General features: G+C 46.3%; 1 protein-coding gene and 1 long non-coding RNA gene across 4 annotated transcripts in view; both read right to left on the minus strand.

Moving 5' to 3' along the window:
* Positions 1–9292: 9292 nt before the first annotated feature.
* Positions 9293–10950, minus strand: LOC137160751 (uncharacterized). Its single transcript, XR_010921975.1, has 2 exons — positions 10867–10950; positions 9293–9995 (listed from the first exon to the last, which is right to left on the minus strand). It is a non-coding gene; the product is annotated as an uncharacterized lncRNA (long non-coding RNA).
* Positions 10951–17597: 6647 nt separating this feature from the next.
* The window catches only part of SLC25A17 (solute carrier family 25 member 17), a 73702-nt gene continuing 68684 nt past the window's right edge, over positions 17598–22615 (minus strand). For 2 of the 3 annotated variants that reach the window (XM_067559555.1, XM_067559554.1), the window contains one exon: positions 17598–18268. In XM_067559555.1, the coding sequence (XP_067415656.1) occupies positions 18121–18268 (148 nt within the window). In that variant the 3' untranslated portion in view covers positions 17598–18120. The remainder of the gene's footprint in view (positions 18269–22615) is intronic. The other variant, XR_010921974.1, reaches the window with a different exon arrangement.

Below are 22615 nucleotides of genomic sequence, written 5' to 3' on the forward strand. Positions count from 1 at the left end.
AAAATCTTCTCATTTGTTCGCTTTTGATACAACTGTTTAACTCAAAAGGTTAGAAACATTTGGGAGAAACTGTTTGTTTAAAAATGTTTTCCTGAAGGAAAACAGAACAGAACCTCAGGGAAACATTTATTGGATGAGATTTGACTAATAGGCACATCTTGTTCTCTCAGTACAGAAATGACTACAAATTGATGCCAACCCTATTATGAGCTAAACCAAGGGCTTTTAACTGACAGCCATAGCTCCCAGTGCTAATTACAGCTCTACTTAAACGAAACGGGGTGATTGATAAGTGATATTTGTTGTAGATGGGTTCTGTAATGGATTAAATAATGACCCACTAAAAGATGTTTTAAACTCATTAAGAACTGTTGGTTGTCGGCTGTTAGTAATAATGATCGGATTAGATAATCACTTTTGCTCATCAATCAAGTAAATTGAGGACTATAAAAGAGATTCTATTAGTAATTAGGATAACAGAACACATGCTAAAATTAATTGTGGGAAAGTATTTTTCCTCCAAAAAGAAGTTTCTTTGTTTCATATCCTATTAAAGGGCAGAGGGTGTAGAAGAGACAAGGTAGGTGAGGTAATATCTTTTATTGGATCAGCTTCTGTTGGGTTACAGATTGTTGTAATACCTTCTAAACAGTGGATTTATGGTTTATCTTGGGGACTGCAGGCTCCAGCGATCAACTCTTTACCTTACATTAACACCTTTGGTGTATCTATTCTTTTGTATAGTGCTGTATTAATCTTTGATTGTCAAATAACAGGCTCATGGAATTATTTAATCTTGAATTATTATTAAATTCAAACACACAACATTGGCTGAATACCAGACAAATCTGATGCTAAATATCAAACAATCGTGAAAACTCCTACTGTGGAGATGGAAGTAAGTGGCACAGTAGAAACACAAGTACAAACTTGAATGATGGAAAGGAACTGAGTGAACTGAGCATTAAGCACAGTTCCTCTTAAGTTAAGTTCCTCTTAAAGTTTATTTAGGGCTCATGAAAGATGCTGTATTGACAACCCCTGGAGGCTCTAGCATTGTATCCACAAGATACAGCATCTGCAGCAGCAACACCGTTAGTTCACCCCCTGCCTATGTGCTTTGTTTGTGTGGGACCATCTCTCTGGGGTACAAATGGAGTTCAGTCTCCATTACACCAACAATTTTTGGCTTCTCTGTCAAGAATGTTAACCTGGGTGTCAAATAGTGCCAAGTGTGGGGGTGGCTTTTATTATGTGGACATTTATCTCTTAGGAACTGAAATACACTACCTTTCCTCCCCCTACAACTAATTTCACACTGGGCTAACAAACAGCTCTCAGATTGTAATGACACTGTTTCTTCTGACCTGGGATGAGATTTGAGTTTCTGCATTTTTAACTAGATCAGTACAGCTCTGGAAAAAACATTTGCTAATTGGCTGAGTTTGTGATGTGGTAACTTTTGAATGCCACATCTAATCAATTTCAAAATCTCAGGGAATGTTCTAGGCATCAGTGGCCAAAACCTTATTGATTATTAGGGACATTTGAAATATTGGAAGGGGAAAATGGGGGCACATATGCTGCCATCTGTTGAATGGTACCCATTAACATCTTGCAACATAACAATAGCCCTGCTCATCCTCCCAAGTTTAATATGAGAAATAGTTGCTCTGTCTGGTGGGAGCTGTAGAGTAGATAGATACACAGTGAGCAGAGGGGGTAGCCAGAGGAAGAGGGGAGAGAAGGAGGTTTCATTCAGCCCTTCCTAATGTCCTACCTCCTCAAAGCCTACTCCAGGTGAGGGAGGGAATTCAAGAAGGCATTGCTGGAAGATGGGGGAGTATAGCAGGGGTTACCATTGGTTGTAGACAGATATGTAGACAAAATGAGAAGTCTTATTTGAGGAGCATAGGGACTGCATGGGCTAGTGAACAGAAAGAGATGAAATTAGGAATGGAGGCAAGTAGGGTAACATGCTGTTGTCATGACACACACACACAGCACATCATGATGACATTATGCCCTCATGAGTCACAAAACATGGACTCATCCCCCTCTTTTGGGGGAGATCTTGCACTTTCTTTCTCATGAACACACACTGTTTAGTTTCTGATTTAACATGTTTGATCCACACAAAAAGAATTTGCCAAACCAGGGGCAGCTAAACAATCTATTTGTCTTTGAAATGATGGGAGGGGGAGGAGGGAATTCCTCCAAAAATCTCCTGCTAGGACTGAAGGGAGGGAAGACAGGCAAAACACCATTACTAGCCATGGGAAATGCAGTTGCTATGCCAACCAGCTGCCATCTGAGTTATCCCATTTAAATGATTTCAAATTGTATTCCATTCAGTGTCAAAGCAGCATGATCCTCTCCAGCTCATCTTTAGGGGCAATAAAAGAACTGAAGGGCTGTCAGATTCTCTGTATTTTAATCTCCCTCTGTCCAAAGAAACAAACAGGGAGGACTTCAGAGAGAATCTGATACCCAACACCACAAATGGAGCCTGCAGATGATACCAACTCTAGATTTACAGGGGCAATCACTTTTATGGACTGGGGCCTGGTGATGTCAACCCACACATAAGCTCATTTATATTAGTGATTTCATATTTGTACAGTGGGGGCCTTGTCACGCAGTAGATTACTATGTTCACCTTTAACCTCCTGCCACACAAATTACCCAGCACACACATGGAAAGGAATAAGAGGTGAATGGGGAACTAGTCTCTCATATCAATCTCCCATTTACACACCTCCGCCAGGACTGTAATAGATGGCAACAGAATCAGATGAAGTTGAATTAGTTGGTTGTTGTGAAAACAGTGTGCATTTGAGTGTTTGTTCAGTCATGTGGCTTCTGGTCAACTTGACCCATGTTTTATCATTGTAGCTTGTCACTCCGAAACTGCAGCCAAGACCTGGTGTTGCACATTTAGTTCCTCGGGAGTACAAGATGTTGATGGGGCACAGCATCAGGCAATGTTCAAATGTTTGTCTAGGCCAGTGATTCTAAACCTGCAGCCCGCAGCCACTTATGGCCCAATCAGCACACAGCTACGGCCCATCTGACATCCTCAGATAGTATATATATCGTGTGGCTGCGGCCCACATAACACATAGAGAGCTGCATATGCAGCCCACAGTGCTAAATAGGTTGAGAACCACTGGCCTAGGGTCTCTACATATGCATCTGGGGTAATTCCTCAGCTTCCACTTGGTCATATTGTCACCAGTCTTTGCCATCCCAGTTCCAGCTCGATTTAGAGTACACCAATGTTTGTACACATGTTGACCCATATGTAGTCGAGTGCAGAAAGTAGACCAGACCAGTAACTGGAAAGATTACTTGTATTATTAGAACCACTACACCAGTAATCTCCACCAGTGGAGATTTGAAAATGGAGGATCTCAATAATCAGCCTTGCTTGAAACAAGTGTAATCCAAATGATGGCTGCAGTGTCTTTGCACTATGGGGAACACTTATATGAGGACAGATGGTGTTTTAAAGGTGTGCTAGAGGGATCCCACAGTGATTTAACATTCCACATTTTTTTTTTTACCATAAGCAAACCTGGATTAGCTTTACCCCATCAAAAAAGGTAGAAAAGAAAATTTTCTTGAAACAGAAACTTAGGCCTGGTCTACACTACAGAGTTTTGTCAACAAAAGTCAGCTTTCATTGTCAAAACAATGAAGGTGTATATGCTACAATGCTCCTCCCGCCAGCAAAACTCTCCTGCTTTGCTGGCAAAATAAAACCACCTCGACGGGAGTTGAGCTTTTTGTGGCAAAGCTATACAGACAAAGTGTCAGTGTAGACGCTGTACTTGGTTATGTCACCATAAATAGCCTCCTGGAGGTGTCCCACAATATCCATCCTGACCGCTTTGGTCAGCGGTTCAGACTCCAGTGCCCTGCACACAAGCACCCACCCCTCCCCCTTTAAAGGCCCAGGAATTTTTGAAATTCTGCTTCCTGTTTGCTCAGTGTGGACAGCTCACATTGCATCTTCCCAGCTGACCATGGTGGCTCCATACAGTAAATGCTCTCTTGCTTGGAGCACATGGGAGCTGTTGGATCTGCTGAGTACATGGGGAAAGGAGGCTGTGCAATCCCTGCTCTGCTCCAGCAGTAAGAACTTCGATCCCTATTAGATTTCTCGCAACGTGTTGGAGAAGGGCTACTAATGGACACGCCTCAGTACCGTGCCAAGATCAAGGAGCTGAGGCAGGCGAACCAGAAGGCTGGGGAGTCAAACCGTTGCTCTTGTGCTGCGCTGAAGACCTGCCACTTCTATAAGGAGCTCAAAGCCATGCTCGGCGGCAACCCAACCTCCACTGCCAAGAGCCCGGTGATTACTGCGGCAGGGCTGGAGACAGCGGACAGTGGACTCAACTCCAAGGACAAAGTTGTAGACGAGGAAGTTAAGTTGGAGAAGAAGATAGGACAGGTGACAGGGTGGTCCGGTGCTGTGGGGAGACAGGACCTCTTCCTGACCCCAGAGGATTTGAGCCAGTCCCAGCATTCTGTCTCTGGCACACATAATGCAGGAGAAGGGAGCTCTAGTAAGTGATCTTTTTGAGTTGATGCTGCTCGGTTATATGAGGTAGAGCTATCCTTTGCTTCATTATATTCTAGAAGTGGGTGAAACGATAGAAATGTACAAGACTAGCTGTGTGTATGAGCGCTTCATATTCCCCTGTGGCAGAAAAGTATGTTAATGCACACTGAGATTTAATGGGAATCCCCCAAAGAGATCTCTAGGAATCTTTCCTGTAAGTACTCGCCAGTCCTCTGCCCAAGGTTCCTTAGCAGAGCTGCTTTATTCCTTCCCCCATTGTAGGAAACTTTCCCGCACCAATCAGCAATCACTTGCATGGGGACCAAAGCGGCAGACGGGTGAGTAGCATATGGACCCAATCTGAAGCTGCATGCACATAGGAGATCCACCCTTGTTTACCCTCAGGAGTGAGATATCAGCTACAATGACCCCTGATTGTGGGAAATGGTGGAAGAATTTACAATTTTGTCCCTAGTTGCCTGCAGTGATCCCCTTAGAAAACCACTAAGACCCTTTTCCCCATCATGCGTGCACCACCCTCTGCCCCGCCCTACCCTGCAGCCTAACTCACCATGTTTGGGGCATTCGTCAAGCTGTGTGCTTTCCGGGGAGAGTGAGAAAGAGGTGTATTTTACTGTAATGATTTGATGCTGTAAATGCATTAACAATCCTGCTTCTGTTCATTGTTTCTTGTGCTTCTGCAGATGTGGCCTTCAGGAGAAGCCCAACACACCAGCAGAGCGCCTCCGCCTGATAAGGAAATGACCAAGAAGGAGTAAGGAGGACATGTTTCCAGAGGTGCTCCAATCCTCAGAGGCTGAAAAACAAGAACACAGGGTATGGAGAGACACTTTAAATGAAGATTATAAAATGGACAGGCAGGACAGAAAGGAGAGCTAGGAGCAAATTTTAATGGCCAGAAGCAGATGGTAAAAGAGATGGAAGACCAAACAGAGATCTTGAAGTACTTAATCACACTGCAGGCAGAATTCATGCGTGCTCATGCCCCCCTCCAGCTGATATAGAACTGCTTGCCATGCCCTTCCCAAACTCCTCCCACACATTCCTTCCAACCTCCTAGCCCATCTCGGTACCCCGTTCACACCACCTCTTCAGACAACTTCCAAAATGATAGCTAGATTTACACAGAGCTATGAGAGCCTTCACTGTCCTCACTGTTTCCTCCCTTCCCACCAAGTGTGAATGTTAATAGGTATTTAATAAAAACATACTCTCTGAAAGATAATCAGTCTTTATTTGTCTCCTACACATGGTGGTTGCTGCTGAAATTAATACACAGCGTCAACTGGATCATTTGCAGAGAACAAATCACGATCAGGAATCATCCAAATTTTCATGCAAGGCGGCAAGTTAACAATGCACGGCACAGTGCTCTATAGAAAAACACATTACTGGTGCTCATTGTCAAAATGGTGCCTCAAGGCCTCCCTGATTCAGACAGCTCCCTGTTGTGCCCCTCTAATTGCCCTGATATCTGGTTGCTCAAAAATCAGCTGCCAGGCAATCCACCCCTGCGCTTCACTCCAGGAGAAACTTTTCACCCTAAGCCTGAAAATACTATGGAGCACACAGCAGGCATCTATGACCATGGGAATTTTTTCCTCATTTAGATCTAACCTACCATAAGGGCAGCACCAGCATGTTTTTTATCTGCAAAAGCACATTCTATGGTCATTTGGCACCTGCTCAGCCTGTTGTTGAAGCGCTCCTTGTTGCTGTCCAGATTGCCGATATAACGCTTCATGAGCCATGGGAATAAGGGGGATGCTCCCAGGATCACTATGGGCATTTCAATATCCCCCACTGGAGTCTTCTGGTCTGGAAAGAAAGTCCGTTTGCATCTTTCCGTACAGGTCAGCGTTCCTGAAGATGCGTGCGTCATGCACCTTCCCTGACCACCCTGCGCTGATCTCAGTGAAACACCCACAGTGATCCGCAAGCGCCTGCAATACCATAGAGAAATACCCCTTTCTATTATTATGCTCGTCGCAAGATGGTCGGGATCAAAATTGGGATATGTGTGACATCTATTGCCCCGCTGCACTTAGGGAATCCCATTGCTGCAAAGCCATCTGCTATTTCACGCACATTTCCAAGAGTCACAGTCCTTCGTAGCAGAATGCAATTAATGGCCCTGCACACTTTCATTAACACAGCCCCAAGAGAGGATTTCCCGACTCCAAACTGATTTGTGACTGACCAATAGCAGTCTGGAATTGCTAGCTTCCACACAGCAATCTCCACGCTCTTCTCCACCAAGAGGGCAGCTCTCATTTTGGTGTTCTGGCACCACAGTGCTGGGGCGAGCTCCACACACAGCTCCAGAAAGGTGTCTTTCTGCATCTCAAAATTCTGCAGCCACTGCTCGTCATCCCAGACCTGCATAACGATACAATCCTACCACTAAAGTGCTTTTTCCTGAGCCCAAAAGCAACAGTCCACTGTGTGCAGCTGCTCCATTAATGCAAAAAATAATCTGGTGTTGTTTCTTTCAATGGCACATAGCAGGTCAGGCACCTCTGATTCCTGTTCAGACTGGGAGTTCATGATATACTGCATGACCATCCATGATGTGTTCTGTGACAAAGTGCTGGGTGATAAATCCCTAGCCAGCCCTCTGTCATGCCAGCCCCAGCTAACTAAGATGTATTAGAGCTGGTTAACCATTAGGAGGACCTGTACCTGATTAGGGAATGGGAGACTGCTGTCCACCTAACTGGGCTGAGAAGTCGCTTGTACCTGATTGGCAGAGGGGAGCAGCTGCCAGGCTGACTAAGTAGGGCTTATAGGCCAGCCAGAGGAAGGAAAGGGAGGTGCCCAGGGGAGTGAAGAGGCTCTACCTGTCTCCTAGACAGCAGAGAAGCCCCAGAGGCTGCTAGTCCTAGCCAAGCACTGTATGAAGGTGGTGGGCGCACAAATGCACTATAAATAAACTGCACTGCTGCCTGCTACACCAGAGAGTCTTCAAATCATTTGTGAGGCAGAGGGTGGCTAAAGCGGAGGTGCTGAGGTGGAGCACCTTTACACGTGGGGGTTTACCCAGGACTCTTCCAGCCAGCACAAGAGTTGGTGATCTGGAGATGGAGGAGACCCTGCAATGGCTGGTGAAGCAACAGGAGGAGATGGAGAAGGCCATGCAAAGCCTCCAGCAGTCTCACCAGATAAAAAGGCAGGCTTTGCTTACCTGGCAGGCTAACCAGCAAAAAAGCCTTCAGGACTTTATAAGGGAGCAGGCCAGCATCCAACAGCAGCTTCCGCAGAAGGTGGTGAATCCTGCAATGGGGGATGGCACATGGGTACTGGGCTTGGGATTATGCAAGATGGGCCTGGCAGAAGACCTGGATGCATTTCTCATTACCTTTGAGTGGGTAGCCATAGGGGCAGGATGGGATATGGCGACCTGGGCCCTGCAACTGGCTCTGGTAGAGGGAGGAGGGGAAGGAGAAGAAGGGACCTGGCAGTTCAAAAAGTGGAGGGGGGGGGAGTGTGACAGAGTGCTGGGTGGTAAACCCCTAGCCAGCCCTCTGTCACACTAGCCCCAGCTAACTAAGGTGCAGTAGAGCTGGTTAGGAGGACCTGTACCTGATTAGGGAATCAGAGACAGCTGTCTGCCTAAATGGGCTGAGAAGTTGTTTGCACTTGATTAGCAGATAGGAGGCAGCTGCCAGACTAAGTAGGGCTTATATGCTGGCCAGAGGAAGGAAAGAGAGGGGCCCAGGGGAGTGAAGAGGTTCCACCTGTCTCCAAAGAAGCAGAGAAGCTCCAGAGGCTGCTAGCCCTAGCCAAGCACTGTATGAAGGTGGTGGATGCATAAATGCACTGTAAATAACCTGCACTGGCAACTGCTACAGCAGAGGGTCTTTGAGTCATTTGTGAGCTAGAGGGCGGCCAAAGTGGAGGGGCTGCAGCAGAGCACCCTTACATGTTCATAACAGTGACCACGACAGTACAGAGCCGTGCAGGATCTATCCTTTCGGACAGAAATGGCAGGTGCACAGTAAACAGGGACCGTTGAAAAATGACATGAAACACAGTCAGAAACCCATGGAATGATGGGATGGAAAAAAATTAATCATGTGATGTTGAGCATGAGTCCATGATGCACTTTGATCCACTCCATCTTCCTACAACTCCTAGCTGCGGAAGATGGTGAGTTGCACAGTGGGATACCTATCCCCAGTCTATTGCTCTCACTGTCAATGCTACAATACAAACTGTGGCTGTGCTCCGCAAACAGAAGGAGCATTGTGTGAACATGCACAAGTGATGTAATTATAGCACTTTTGGATCGTCAGCGTAACTTGTTGACAAAACTCTGTAGTGTAGACAAGGCCTTAGTAATACATTTGAGGTCAAAAATCCTCTCTAAACAGCAAAGAAAAACAAGCAGCATTCTTCAAAGAGCACACACTAAGAATTTTATCACTGATGTTCAGAAATGAATTCAGTTTTAGTATAGGACATGACAGCCTACTCATAAAACTGAACCAGTTAATATTTCACAAACAGTTCCTTTACCATACAGAATCCAAATGTTATCAGACTCCATAATAGCAGGGAAGCTGGGTGCGAGATGTGGATTATCTATATAGAGAAGACACCTCAAAGAACCACAGTTACTGTAGGGCAAGTAACCATTTCTTCTTCTTTGTGCGCTTGTCTCTCTCTCTCTGTTTTCCAGTATTGGTGACTGACAAGCAGTGATCTAGCTCATAAGAGGGGGGTGCTAGGAGTCTCCTTAACAGTGATTATAGGACAGCCCTACCAAAATTAGCATCAGATTTGGACGCTTCCACAATAGAATAGTACTTGGTAAACATACATACTGAAAACCACACAGCTGCCTGTGGTCTCAGGACAGCCCTGCAAGCAGCCCCTCGCCTCAGTTTCCCCAGCTGGTTCCTCAGATAAACTCAGTAAAGCTTTGAAGATTTAATTTACCACCAAAACTCCCACTACCATAAACCAGAATCCATAGCACAACTCAAACAATACATCCTTCCCAACAGTACAATACCAAGTACAGCTCTGACATCTCTCACCATACCCTGCTCTCAGGTACAGCTCTGGGGTCTCACCATGCATTATGCCAACCCCTCTTGCTGGATTCTTCTCCGCCCCGCCTTCTTCCCAGGTATGGTTCCGGCTCCTGCCCAGAGACATCAGTGGGCTGACCACTCCTTTGTTCCCCTGCCTTTAGCCTTCTCTGGCTGTCCAGCTTCAGCTCTCCAGCTCTGAGCGCCAGCAAGTATCTCCCTCTGCTGCTCTCAGCCTTCCACCCTCTCTGGCCATGGCAAGTTTGTAGGTGATCTTCCTGTGACACTGATAGATCAGGTGCCATCTCATGCCAATGGTCCAGACCTCACTGAACGCTTACAAATGCATAGCTGGAAACCAGTCTTTTTACCTGTGTGAGCATTATCAAAATAGATACTAGATGTTAAGTTGATGAGAACATGTTTAGACCTTATAAAATGCTTGTAAGATGCTGCATGTACTGATCTCACTTATAACCTCTGTAGCCCATGGTATAAAGTTATATTAAGTGTTTGCATTGTAAACCTCTAATTGTCTAACTCACCAAATGGGAAAAGAAGCATTAATTAAGAGAGTGTTGAAGATGGCCCACTGAAGGCAAATGAGATACTGTGTAGCATTGAAGGACAGAGGCTCCGTTGACTGCATTCCTAATTCACTCCAGGAAGGAGAGCCCTACACATGAACCCATCCCATCAGTTTGGACTCTGGTGTGGAACGGATAAAATGCCTGACAAAGAGAAACTCAATCTCTTTTTTGCTCTCTTGTTCTGAGGGGCTAAGATTCCTAAGCATAAGTAAAGAGATCCCCATGCTGCTTGGCATGGTTTAGCCTTGAAAAATATTTTGAATTGACAGATTACTACAACTCTGTCACCTTTTGAATCACAGACAAACTCATTTACGTACATATGCTTATTTGTTCTAACCTGTAAATAACTCATTACTTTTTCCTATTGATAAACCTTTAGTTAGTTTATTACAGGATTGGCTACAGGCATTGTCTTTGATGGAAGATCTAAGGTACAAATTGATCTTGGGTAAGTGACTGGTCTCTTGGGACTGGGAGCAACCTGAATATTTTATGATTTTTGGTGTAAGTGACCATTTATCACTAAGTCCAGCTTGCCTGGGTGGCAAAATAGACTGGAGAGCCCAAGGGTGACTCTATGGTAACTATTACACAGATCCAGGAGTTCATATTTGCTACCAAGTTGGTGAAATCTAATTACAGAACATACCATCAGTTTGGGGTGTCTGCCCTGACAAAGGCACTCACAGTCAGGAACCATTTCAGACAGCATGATGCCTCCCAAACTGCCTTCAGCTTTCACCTGCCTGCTCTGGCTCCATTGCTCACTAGGGAACTCTCATTGCTTCCCCCTTCAGGGGTATTCTCTCCCTGAAGCTCGCAGCTCTGCTTGTGAGTTCTGACTCTAGACTCCTCCCCTCAACCTTCTGAACTCTAATTTATAACTTCCAGGGGTAGCCCTGCCCTTCTCATTACACCAAATTAGGCTGCACCTGTATGGGAACAGCCCTATTTAATTTAAAGGGTCAGTTGTGCTGTTACGCTGCCCTACAAATGTCCAGAATGGGAATGTGTCTCAAAGAGGCAACAGAGGTTGCTTGTGTCCGATTGAGGATATATTGTGAAGGGGGTTCACTTGCCGGAGGTGCCCCCTTGCAGCTTGGCATAGACAAAGCAGGTTCTCTTCTTTCCTGGCACCCTGACCAATTCCTGCCCTGCTATGGTCTGCCCCCCTTCCATGACTTAGCCCTCTGGCCAGGCCAGAATTATGTCCACCCTTTTTGGGGTATACAAAGAGTCCAACAAAAGATAGCTTTGCTGTCAGGCGAGGGGCCCAATACCTCACTGGACTTGACCCTCCTGGTTATAGGGTGTTCTTTGCCCAGATTCCCCATATCAGGGGTAGGCTTTCCATCTTCAGCCACATTTGGGGGTTGGTAGGGGAATCTGGGCCCACCCTCTTCACCAGGTTCCAATCAGGGACCCTGTGGTAGGCAGCTATGTTCTTCATCCCAAAGATGCTATACTGATGCTCCTGTGGATTGCTTCCTACCAGTCTCATTATACAGAAGGGCAAAGTGAAGACAGTTGAACAAATCAAAGAATAAACCACAGACCTTACAAATAGCCAGGGTCCTTTTTCCCTCAGGCCTAGTCTAAAAATGTAGTTAAACAGTTAAAAACATAAACCCATTGCTGAAGTGTGAATAAAATTCACACCCCTGAGTGCTATAGCTATGCCAACCTTATCCCTGGTGCAGATATGGATAGGTCAACAGAAGAATGCTTCTTTCAATCTAGCTATCATTACTTGGGGAGGTGTAACAGGGCACCTCCTTTGCTCCCGTCCTCCTCTGTGCACACAAACTGCTGCTTGTAAACACATGTAGTTTATTTACAGTAGTTCCCCCATCAGCTTTACAGCATTGTACAGCACCATAGCTACAATATAATTAGTCAGCTCCTTAGACCAAGGATAGGAGAGGGAGATTTCACCTTCTAAGATCTCTCTTGGCTGTGGCTCACAAACATAAAGCCTGCCTTGCTCTGTCTACTTCTTCCACTTCCTTCCTGGATCATCTTCCACTCCCTGAGCTAATGGGTTAACTAGCACTTTAACTCTCCCCAGATCATTCTAATCTGTCACTTAGACTCAACTTTGCCAGACAGGTTTACTCCAGGCAATTTAATTGATGACACAGTGATAATATTGCTGGTACAGCTGGTGTTGCCCAGTTTTCTGTCACAGGAGCTCCCAGTGAGGAACAGGAAGCCCAGAGCCAGGGCAGCAGCCCAGCTTGGAGTGGGGAGACTGGGCAGCAGCCTGTCTGGTAAAAGGAAGCCCAGGGGTAGCCAGGCTGTAGCTGGAACCCCTCACCCGCCTCAGGGGTGACAGCCCAAACTGTGAACCAGGCTTTCTTGTCAATTTCACGGCTCCAGCAAAGAGCTGTGAAATTGACAAGAATGACAGCCAAAAGGCAATGTAAGTAACCCATAGTATCTACAGGGACACTGTGTTGCCCTAACTAGACCAAAATAAGCCCTACACCTCTCATGGGGACGGAGTTATGATGTCGGTGTAGTCGGGCACTTATATTGGCAGAAGTAAGGCTGTAGTGTAGACACTGACATAATTAGGTTGATGTAAGCTGCCTTACATCAACCTAACTCTGTAGTGTAGACCAGGCCAGAGTCTGCTCACCTCCACTAGGCTGCCTACTACTGAGCTGTACTACTCCCCTTCTAAGCTCCTCCTCCAGCCTATGCACGCTTTGCAGGTGTGGCAGGGTGGGGTTTCCTGGGCCCAAAGTAGCTCTTTAATCCCTTTCTTTCTGGTATGGGGTTTGTACACCCCATCACATATGCATACAGGAGGGCAAAGGACCATAGAATCAGGAATGCATCAAACAGTTATCCCCAACTCTGACCCCCTTTGGATTGTAGCCAGAGGTGATGAGAAGAAACTGGGGAGCTGCCTCACCCTATATGCCCTGAATTGGAGGTATTCAGGGCACAATCATAGCCCCAACAGACACTGATGACCAAAATAATCCAGACTCAAGGGGTCCCTCAGTGTGAGTTGCAGAGTTGGGGTTGCCTCTGCAAATGCAAAATGAGAGATGAGCAAAATCCTCACATCAGTTTTCCCATCTCACGAACCAAGAAAGACAGAGCACTTAAAATTTTTACAGCAGTAAGTCACACCAACTGCCTTTGAGACATTATAAAAAACCATGCACACACGCACTTGTTAAATACTACAGGATAGGCAAGTTTACTTCTCAAAAAAGAGAGAATTCTGGCTGCTCAGCAATGTATCATTAATCTAATCTAAATGTATCCTATCATCTGCCCACACACAGATCTGCTGCAGTTGTCTCAGTCATAAACTGCAATCAGAAATGCCAAATCAGAAAAACTCAGGCAACAGCAGTAAGTGAGAGGAGCTACAACAGAGGGTGCCAAAGACTCGGGCCAATGTGCGTCTCGCTTGCAAGTAAATCTGATTGAGAAGAAAGCTGTAAATTCCATATCTATATCTAAGGATGCATAAAAAGATTAGCCATTACTATGAATAAGAGCACCCACAGTGACATCACCTAGGATAACTACAGAGATTATTAATCATCATGCTTCCATGTAAATGGATCACTAGTTGAGGTCAAGAAAAAATGTTTCCCCATGACATAATTAGGGATGCTTCTGCACTATGAAAGGCTATAGGAGTTGAATTCCCTACATTCAAGTTTCCAGAGGAACAGGAAAACAAACCTCCCTCCCCCAAAAGGGTCTTTGCACAGCTGTCTGCACTTAAATTGAATGCCAGTGACCTAAAATGACTGTAATTGTACTTCCATTTATTCTCACTGACTCCTTGCCTTGTTTGCTAATAGCAGAAAATACACTGTAAATTAACCACCTTTTGTCATAAATAGAGGTGGAAATATAATAAAAATCAACACCATTTTTGCAGACAGAGGTGGAATCTGTGTTGTTGGAACAGACGCCAAAGACAGAACAGTTAAAATATCACTATACCCTACAATTTAATACATGGTTATTGGCTAAAAGGTTAAAAACAGATGTTTGTTCATTAATTAGGCCCCAAAGCTAACCTGTAGTATTATTATATCTTAAAATGTAGCGTACCCTAATTAAAAGTCAAACACACTGGTTAGTATAGCAGAGGTAGTACACTAACAAATCTACACACTGTGCATTATGAATGCACATATGAACAACTTTGTGCAAGTCCTACACTAAATTCAGTTTTATTTAATTGTTACAAACTGGATCAGCTCCTCTCTGTACAGTTACCAGTCTGCTGCAAGTGGACTCAGTCACTGGATCCCACGTGCTTCTAAGGTAACTGGTTCTGAGTAGAATCCAGTCATCATTTCTAGCTCTAGGACAATAGGGCCTACTCTTGGGTTCAGACCTCTTGTCTGATGCCTTTCCTTGGGATGTTACCATCCAGCCGCTCTAGACTCAGAAATCACTTTCCTGAGCCCCCCCATCCCCCGCCCCCTTGCTTACACATGCTCCCTCAGAGTTCTGCCTAGGCTGTGGACACTCTAGGCCTTCTAGTGTAACCCGTTCAGAGACAAGGTGGCAAGAAAGCAAGAAATACAGGCTTAGCAGAGGAACTTCTTAATCACATTGACTTTATTCTTAAAGCACTTGACAACTCTTTGAAAAGAGCAGAAGTCATGAGATGCACCCTCCTCTAGTCAGAGCCCACCTCTTCTTGTGAGTCTTGTGGTTTATCTGCATTTCAGGCTGGGATAGAGGCTCTCCTGCAAGTCTTTCTTACATGTGGCAATGATCAGCTGCCTCATGTGCTTATATAGGACCCCTGCTTTGTACCATGGCTACACTTGAGGATGCAGCTGTGCTGCTGTAAGCGCTCTAGTGTAGCTGTTCTAAACTGATGGGATAGAGCTCTCACATCGGCTTAATTAATTCACCCTCAATGAGCGTTGACAGCTATGTCGGTGGAAGACAGAGCTGTCCACACCAGCGCTTAGGTTGGTGTAACTGACATTGCTATTTATGTATTATTCACATCCCTGAGCAACATAAGTGATACCAACATGATAGTGTAGACATAGCCCTAGTTTAAACAGTCATACTTGACCAACATCCTTACAGGCCCCTGTGAATTGAAAGTTCTATGTGGGCGGTACTTGAGTCATTCAAATTTGATGGCCCCAGATTGCAGTCTTGATGGTTCTCAGTGATGGCCCTTCAACAAGGTGTCAAATGCCTTTTCAGCACAGGGCAGGGCAGGCAAGGCAAGGCAGTTGTCGGGAATGCAGCATAATAGGCTGTGTCTCAGCAAGTCAAAACTAGTGTAGCCTCTCTATCAATACAGATCAATACAGATACAAAACAGATTTCACAATCTGATATAGTCATATGCTATTTTATCATTATCCCATTCCATCTCAGCATTGCATCCACTCCCTTCAGCTGAGGTGGATTGAATATAGCTCCCTCTAAAACAATGGTCCCCAAACTTTTTACATGACCGCCTCTACACCTGTCCGGGCTCTCCCTCTTCCCCCCCCCCCAGCTGGGGCCAGGAAAAAGGCACGGTTGGGGGTTGAGGCTGGGAGCAGGACTGAGGCTGGGAGTGGGGGGGGGGGGACCGAGGCCTGCCGTGGGGCTCTGGCGGCCTGAAGCTGGGCCAGAGGCCACAGCTGGGGGACTGGGTGCCAAGGGCCTATGGCTGGGCCAGGCATCAAGGACCAAGGCTGGCGCACCACCAGGAGCTGTGGCAGAGGGCTAGGCAGCGAGCTAAGTGGCCGCAGCTTGATGCTGAGACCGGGGGCTGTGGCAGCTGGAGCTGGGGGGTCAGGTGGTGGGGACCAAGCCCGGCGCTGGGGCCAGGCCAGCGGCTGCGGGGCCAGGCTGGGAGCTGAGACCATGGCCAGGCCAGGGGTCGCGGCTGAGAGGACGGGACCACAGTAGAGCTCCAGACAGAGCGGGGCTGAGTGGTGCTCCCTCTCCACCCTCCCGTGAGGGCTGCTGCACACCCCCCAACATTCCTCAACACTCTCTTGGGGGGGGTGCACTTTACAATTTGGGGACCTCTGCTCTAAAACCAGTCAGTGTTACTCTGTGTTGGCAGTAACTGTTTACTATACAGTGCTGGAAGTGCTCCCTACCATTGTGTCTTTTCTACACTAGAAAAATGATTACCCAGATTACAACTGTCAGCAATGTTGTAAACACAAGTTTATACAAAGCTCAACCGTTTTGGCTGTGTCATGAAAACCTGCTCAGACTAGTGTGCGCCATATTCTGTCCCTGAACGCCCGACACGTACCCCTGCTTCTCCTAACACTGGAAGTGAGTGAGTTTGCTGATACAGAAGCAACAGAGCTATTTTTTCCAGTTTTCTCCTGGCAGAGTTCTCTTTTGCAAAAGATGTCTTCCAGCGACCATCTTTTTCTATTTTAAGGCTGTTTTGCTTCACTTATGGCAGGCAAAATGGCCTCAGCAGACCAGAGAATTCAAATGGTTAAGTTTAACATCACATATTGCCATTAGTTTGCATCTTACATCATGAGAAATAATTGTGAAGTTTTTTTGCATTAGCCATTGGGTGCATTAAATAACATGTGACTAACTCATAACCATACTGCTCCACATGGAATCTTTAGCAGAAAAAGGCAAGTGACGTAGTAACTTGAAACAATTCTGGGAGGTTCAAAATAGAACTCCCCTCTTGCTGTGCTGACCGCTTGTTCAGAGTATACCTTATTTCAATAAAAATGTTTGCAGATGAAGCAGTGAAAACAGCTGGAAAAAACCAGCTCCTAAAAATAGAAAATGGAAAAAAAAGCTTCTGCTTTCCTAACAGACTCTGCTCCTTCAAACCACATCTTAGTAAAATAAAAATTAAGATGAGAGGAACTAACAAGATGTGTAAGTGGCATTAGCACCTTTCAGGGAATGTCTGCATTGCAAAAAAAGAGCTGTGACAATGAGTCCCAGAGCCAGGGTTAACTGACTCAGGTGCACAAGGCTCGCTCTACAGGGCCAAAAACAGCAATGTAGATGTCTGGACTTGGGTGGAGCCCAAGCTCTGAAAACCCAAGAAGAAGTGTGGGTCTCAGAGCCCAGGATCCAGCCTGAGTCTGAATGTCTACACTATTTTTAGCATTCATCTGCAGAAGAATGTGTTGGGAATTGGGATGAATACACACTGAAAAAAATTGGATCCATTCTCTCTGAGGTACCTGGCATTAGTCCCTGTTTCAGGCACAGTATGTTCATTGGTGGGAGGGGATGGTTCAGAGGGACAGTACACTCAGCTCCTGGAAATGAGCTTTCTAGTTTCTTACAAGTCTCACCTTCTGACAGAAATTTGGAACATCCAGCTATGCTCCACTAGAGAAAGAATTAGAAATTAAATGGAAACTATGCCAGGAGCCTGGTTCTGCATGAATTATTTTAATGAACCAAATATCAGGTGAGATGAACACTTTGCAGAGAGAGTGACACAAAATCAAATCCCTGCCAGCTACTGACAACCAGTACAGAGAGAAGAATGGCTGAGGGCAAATAGAAAAAAAGAAGAATTAACAGAGTAAAAAAGTACTGTCTCCCTCCAAAAAAGCCAACCAAACCACTCCAGTAATTAACAAATTTTAATTTCACGTGCTAAAATAATCTTTTCCATTCAATTTCTTAACACAATCGGTTCACAAAATGTCAATACAGTTAACAAGCCACCACAAAGAGGACTGGCAGCAAATCCTACTGGACTGCACTTTAAATTTCTCCTCAAGTAGCTTCTGAGGCAGTGACAATAAGGATGGAAAAGCAATGGAGAAGGAGGTGACTTTAGAGAGAGAATCCTTTGCTACCCAGCCTTTCCTCAGATATTGGACTTCCCTCTCGAGACCCCCATTTTATTTCCATGCTCATTGTGCTGCAGCTTTCCCATGCTTTCTCAGTGCTTCTGTGAATGCTTTAATCCCATGACTGTGAAGGTAGCAGCAGTCAGTTTCTCATAGACTAGGAACATGAGTGCGGCAGTGAGGACCGTCTGCAGGAGCTTTGCTTCAAGGCCTTTGTAGAGTCCCACCAATCCAAAACGCCTAAGAAGAAACAGGTTTGACAAATGTGAAGAGTTTTCTCTAAGCAAATTACAGAAATAATGAGAAATGCTGCACTGACAGATCTGCATGCTGAAGCTGTTTTTCTATCCCTAGAAGACAGACAAAGCATGGGAAACTGAACAAGCTTCTCACACACTCTACCCCAACAGAATACTTGATCTTTGGTTAAGGAGAGTAAGTCAGTTTCTGTGGCATAGTCACTTTTTGGCCTCTATGCAGAGATTGTCAGCAAAGAATCCAGTTACAATGCAGACACTTGCCTGTCAGATTTATCAGCCAACTAACAGCCTTAGAACAGCACTGACCTCGAGTAACTACTGACCTATTACTACTAAACTTAAACTACTACTACTAAACTTCTACTAAAATTAAAGTTAAATTACAGACATAGAATTAAGACTCCTTATCCTATTCTCAATCTCCTCAGTTACTTAGATTTGAAAAGAACGGTTACTTACCTCATAACTGTTGTTCTTCGAGATGTGTTGCTCATGTCCATTCCCAATTAGGGGGGTGTGTGCCACATGCACTGGTGCCAGAAATTTTTTCCCTAGTGGTATCCACAGGACTGGTTCTAGCACCCCCTGCAGTGGCACGTGTATGTGCCCATATATAGGGCGCCACCAGCGTCCCTTCCTCTCAGTTCTTTTTTGCCAGAACGCCAACTGAGGGGTAAGAGGGTGGGTTGTAGAATGGACATGAGCAACACATCTCAAAGAACAACAGTTACAAAGTAAGTAACCGTTTTTTCTTCTTTGAGTGCTTGTTCATGTCCATTCCCAATTAGGTGACTTACCAGCAGCATCCCTGGAGGCGGGTAGGAGTTCATAGGTGTCGTATTTGTAGCACCGCTCTCCAAAGCCAGCATCGTCCCAGGCCTGCTGTGTGATGGTGTAGTGGGACTTGAAGGTATGTACTGAAGATCATATTGCGGCTCTACCAATATCCTGTATTGGGACATGCGCCAGGAAGACCACTGAAGATGCCTGGGCCCTTGTAGAGCGGTCTGTCAAGAATGCTGAGGGCACAGATCCAGCCTGCTCGTAACAGGCTTGAATGCAGGCTGTGATCCATGTTGAGATTCACTGGGATGACACTGGTATCCCTTTCATTCGGTCGGCAATTGCAACAAAGAGTTGCATGGATCGAAAGAAGGCCTGGTCCTGTCAATGTAGAAAGACAGGGCTCTCCTGACATCGAGAGTTTGGAAACATTTCTCCTCACTGGAATTGTGAGGTTTTGGAAAGAAGACTGGTAGAAAAATGTCTTGAATGACATGGAAGTGGGATACCACCTTCAGCAGGAAAGCTGGATGAGGTCATAGTTGGACCTTGTCGTTGTAAAAGATGGTGTACGGGGGCTCTGAGGTCAAGGCCTTAATTTCAGAGACTCGCCTTGCTGATATAATAGCTATTAGGAATGTGACCTTCCAGGACAAGTGTGTGAGGGAACAGGAAGCCAAGGGCTCAAATGGTGGCCCAGTGAGCCTGGAGAGGACAAGGTTCAGATCCCATAGGGAAATTAGGCCTGTAGTGGTGGGAAAAACCTTTCCAGGCCTCTGAGGAACCTGGCTGTCATCTCGTGCGAAAAATCGTTCTGCCCTCTACAGGAGGGTGAAAGGCCAATATCACCGCTATGTGTAGTTTAACTGACAAGAAAACCAAGACTTCCTGTTTTAGATGCAGCAAATAGTCCAAGATCAACTGGATAGCTGATTTAGTTGGAGAGACATCATAGTGAGCTGTCCAGCAGGTGAAGCAATTCCACTTGGCTAGGTAAGACGTTCTAGTGGAAGGTTTTCTGCTTTCCAACAGAACCTTCTGGACCTGAGCTGAGCAGGATTGCTCTTCCTGACTCAGCCATAGAGCATCCATGCCATCAGGAGCAGGGAGGCTAGGTCCAGATGGAGCAGACAACCATGATCCTGGGATAGGAGTCCAGCCACGATGGGAGAGTCCAAGGGCGGGCCATTGATAGCTTGAGTAGCATCCCGAACCAATGCTGACGCAGCCACGCTGGGGCCATCACAATGAACTGTGCCCTGTTTCGCTTGATTTTTATAAGGATCTTGTGGATCAGTGGTATGAGTGGGAAGATGTACATGAAACTGCCCAAAGACAGCAGGAGAAAGGCGTTGGTCAGTGAGCCATCACTGAGCCCTTGCAGGGAGCACAACTGATTGTATGTCCTGTTCCACCTGGTGGTGAAGAGGTTCACTTGGGGAGTGCTCCACCTCTGGAAGATAAGGCTGGTCACCTTCGGTTGCATCAACCACTCGTGGTGAGAGCACAAGGATCTGCTGAGGTAATCCGCTAATGTGTTCTTGACCTCAGAAAGTGCACTGCTTCCGGTTGAATGTTGCGACTCACCCAGAAGCTCCACAGATGCAAGGCCTCCTGACAAAGGGCTGAGGATCTGTCCCCTCCTTGTCTGTTGATATTGTACATAGAGGCCGTTTGGTCTGAGAGTACTTGAACAACCTTGTTGAAAAGCTGAAGCAGGAATACCTCACAGGCTAGTCAAACTGCCCTGAGTTCTCTGACATTGATGTGTAATTCCAGTTCATCCCTGGTCCAAAGGCGTTGTGTCCTGAGTTTAGTGAGATGGGCTCCCCACCCTAGCTCTGAGGCATTTGAAACTAATGACAGCAATGGCTTCAGGGTCACAACGGCACTCCTGACAGCAGGTGATGTGGTTTCATCCACCATGATAGAGAGGTAAGTATCTGCTGCGGGACCATGAGGATTGTGTCCAGATGGTGTCTGGATGGGGAATACACAGTCGGCCAGCCACATTTGCAGAGGTCTAAGGTGCAGTCTGGTGTACTGCACTATGTAAATACAGGTTGCCATGTGACCCAGCAGGCTGAGGCATACCCTCACTGCAGTGAGAGTGTGGGCTGATATTCGGGATATGAGCTCCAACATTGCCAGGAACCTGGCCTTCAGTAAAAGTGTTCTGGCTCATGTAGAGTCTGGACTGCCTTGATGAATTCTATCCTCTGGACATGAATGAGTGTTGACTTTTGCTCATTTATTAACAGGTCCAGTGCTTGACAGGTGGTCCAGACAACCTCAATACTGCACTGGACTTGACTGGCCCCCTAATGAGCCAGTCGTTCAGGTAAGGGAAGACTTGTACTCCTTGGCATCTGAGATGGGTTGCCACCACCTCCATGCACTTGGTGAACATGCGTGGTGCAGTTGACAGGCCAAAGGGGAGCACAGTGAATTGATAGTGCTGCTTGCCCCCCACGATTTGTAGGAATCTCCTGTGGCCTGGGAAGATGGAAATATGGAAATAGGCATCTTTTAAGTCAAGGATGGTGTACCAGTCATCTGGATCCAGAGAGGGGATGATGGCGGCTAGAGAGACCATATGGAACTTCAACTTCTTGAGATATCTGTTGAGGTCTTGCAGGTCCAGAATAGGTCTCAGGCCTCCTTTTGCCTTTGGAATCAGAAAGTTGCGGGAATAAAAGCCTCTCCCCCTCAGTTCTTGAGGAACCTCTTCCACTGCACCTACTTGCAAGAGGGCCTGCACCTCCTGGATAAAGAGAGCCCATGAGAGGGATCCCTGAAGAGGGATGGAGAATGGGGGTGGGAAGGCAGCAGCAAAATGAACTGAAGTTATGGTAGCCCAGGCCAGGAGGAAGGGAGTAGGGCGGGATGAAAATAATAGAGTGGCTGGTAGGTTGCCCTTGGGCGCACCTTCAAAAGTTTGTTTGCCCCCTGGGTGGTGATAGCTCAAGCTCAACTGGGGGGCGGTGGCCGATGAGTGGTCCTGGCATCATTTGTAACCCCTATTCTTTCTTTTACAGGGCTCCCCTTGAGGTTGCCCTCCAAACCTCTGTGGTTATTGAGGTCTGAAAGCCTCCTGGTGGAGGACAGGGTGTACAGCCTAGAGAGCACAATGTAGCCTTCGAGTCCTTCAGCCCATGCAGCCTAGAGTCTGTTTGGTCGGCAAACAGGGCTGTGCCATCAACGGGAAGGTCCTGAATGGATTGCTGGACCTCTGCCAAAAGACCAGACGACTGGAGCCAGGACGGTATTCTCATTGATACCACTGAAGCCATCGTCCTGGCCGCGGAATCGACTGTGTCTAATGCTGCTTGCAGGAAGGCCCTAGCCACTGTCCTCCCTTCCTCCAGGATCACCTCAAACTCTTGACTGAAGGCTTGTGGCAGGGAGTCAGAGAACTTGTCCAATGACTGCCAGATGTTAAAATGGTATCTTCCCAACAGCACTTGTTGGTTGGATACATGCAGTTGCAGGCTAGCTGTTGAATCAACCTTGCGCCCAAACAGATCAAGCTTTTTGGCCTCCT

Source organism: Emydura macquarii, unplaced genomic scaffold (assembly GCF_026122565.2).
Source record: "Emydura macquarii macquarii isolate MOO-44397 ecotype Brisbane River unplaced genomic scaffold, CSIRO-AGI_Emac_v2 contig_2205, whole genome shotgun sequence".
NCBI classification, from domain to species: domain Eukaryota; kingdom Metazoa; phylum Chordata; order Testudines; family Chelidae; genus Emydura; species Emydura macquarii.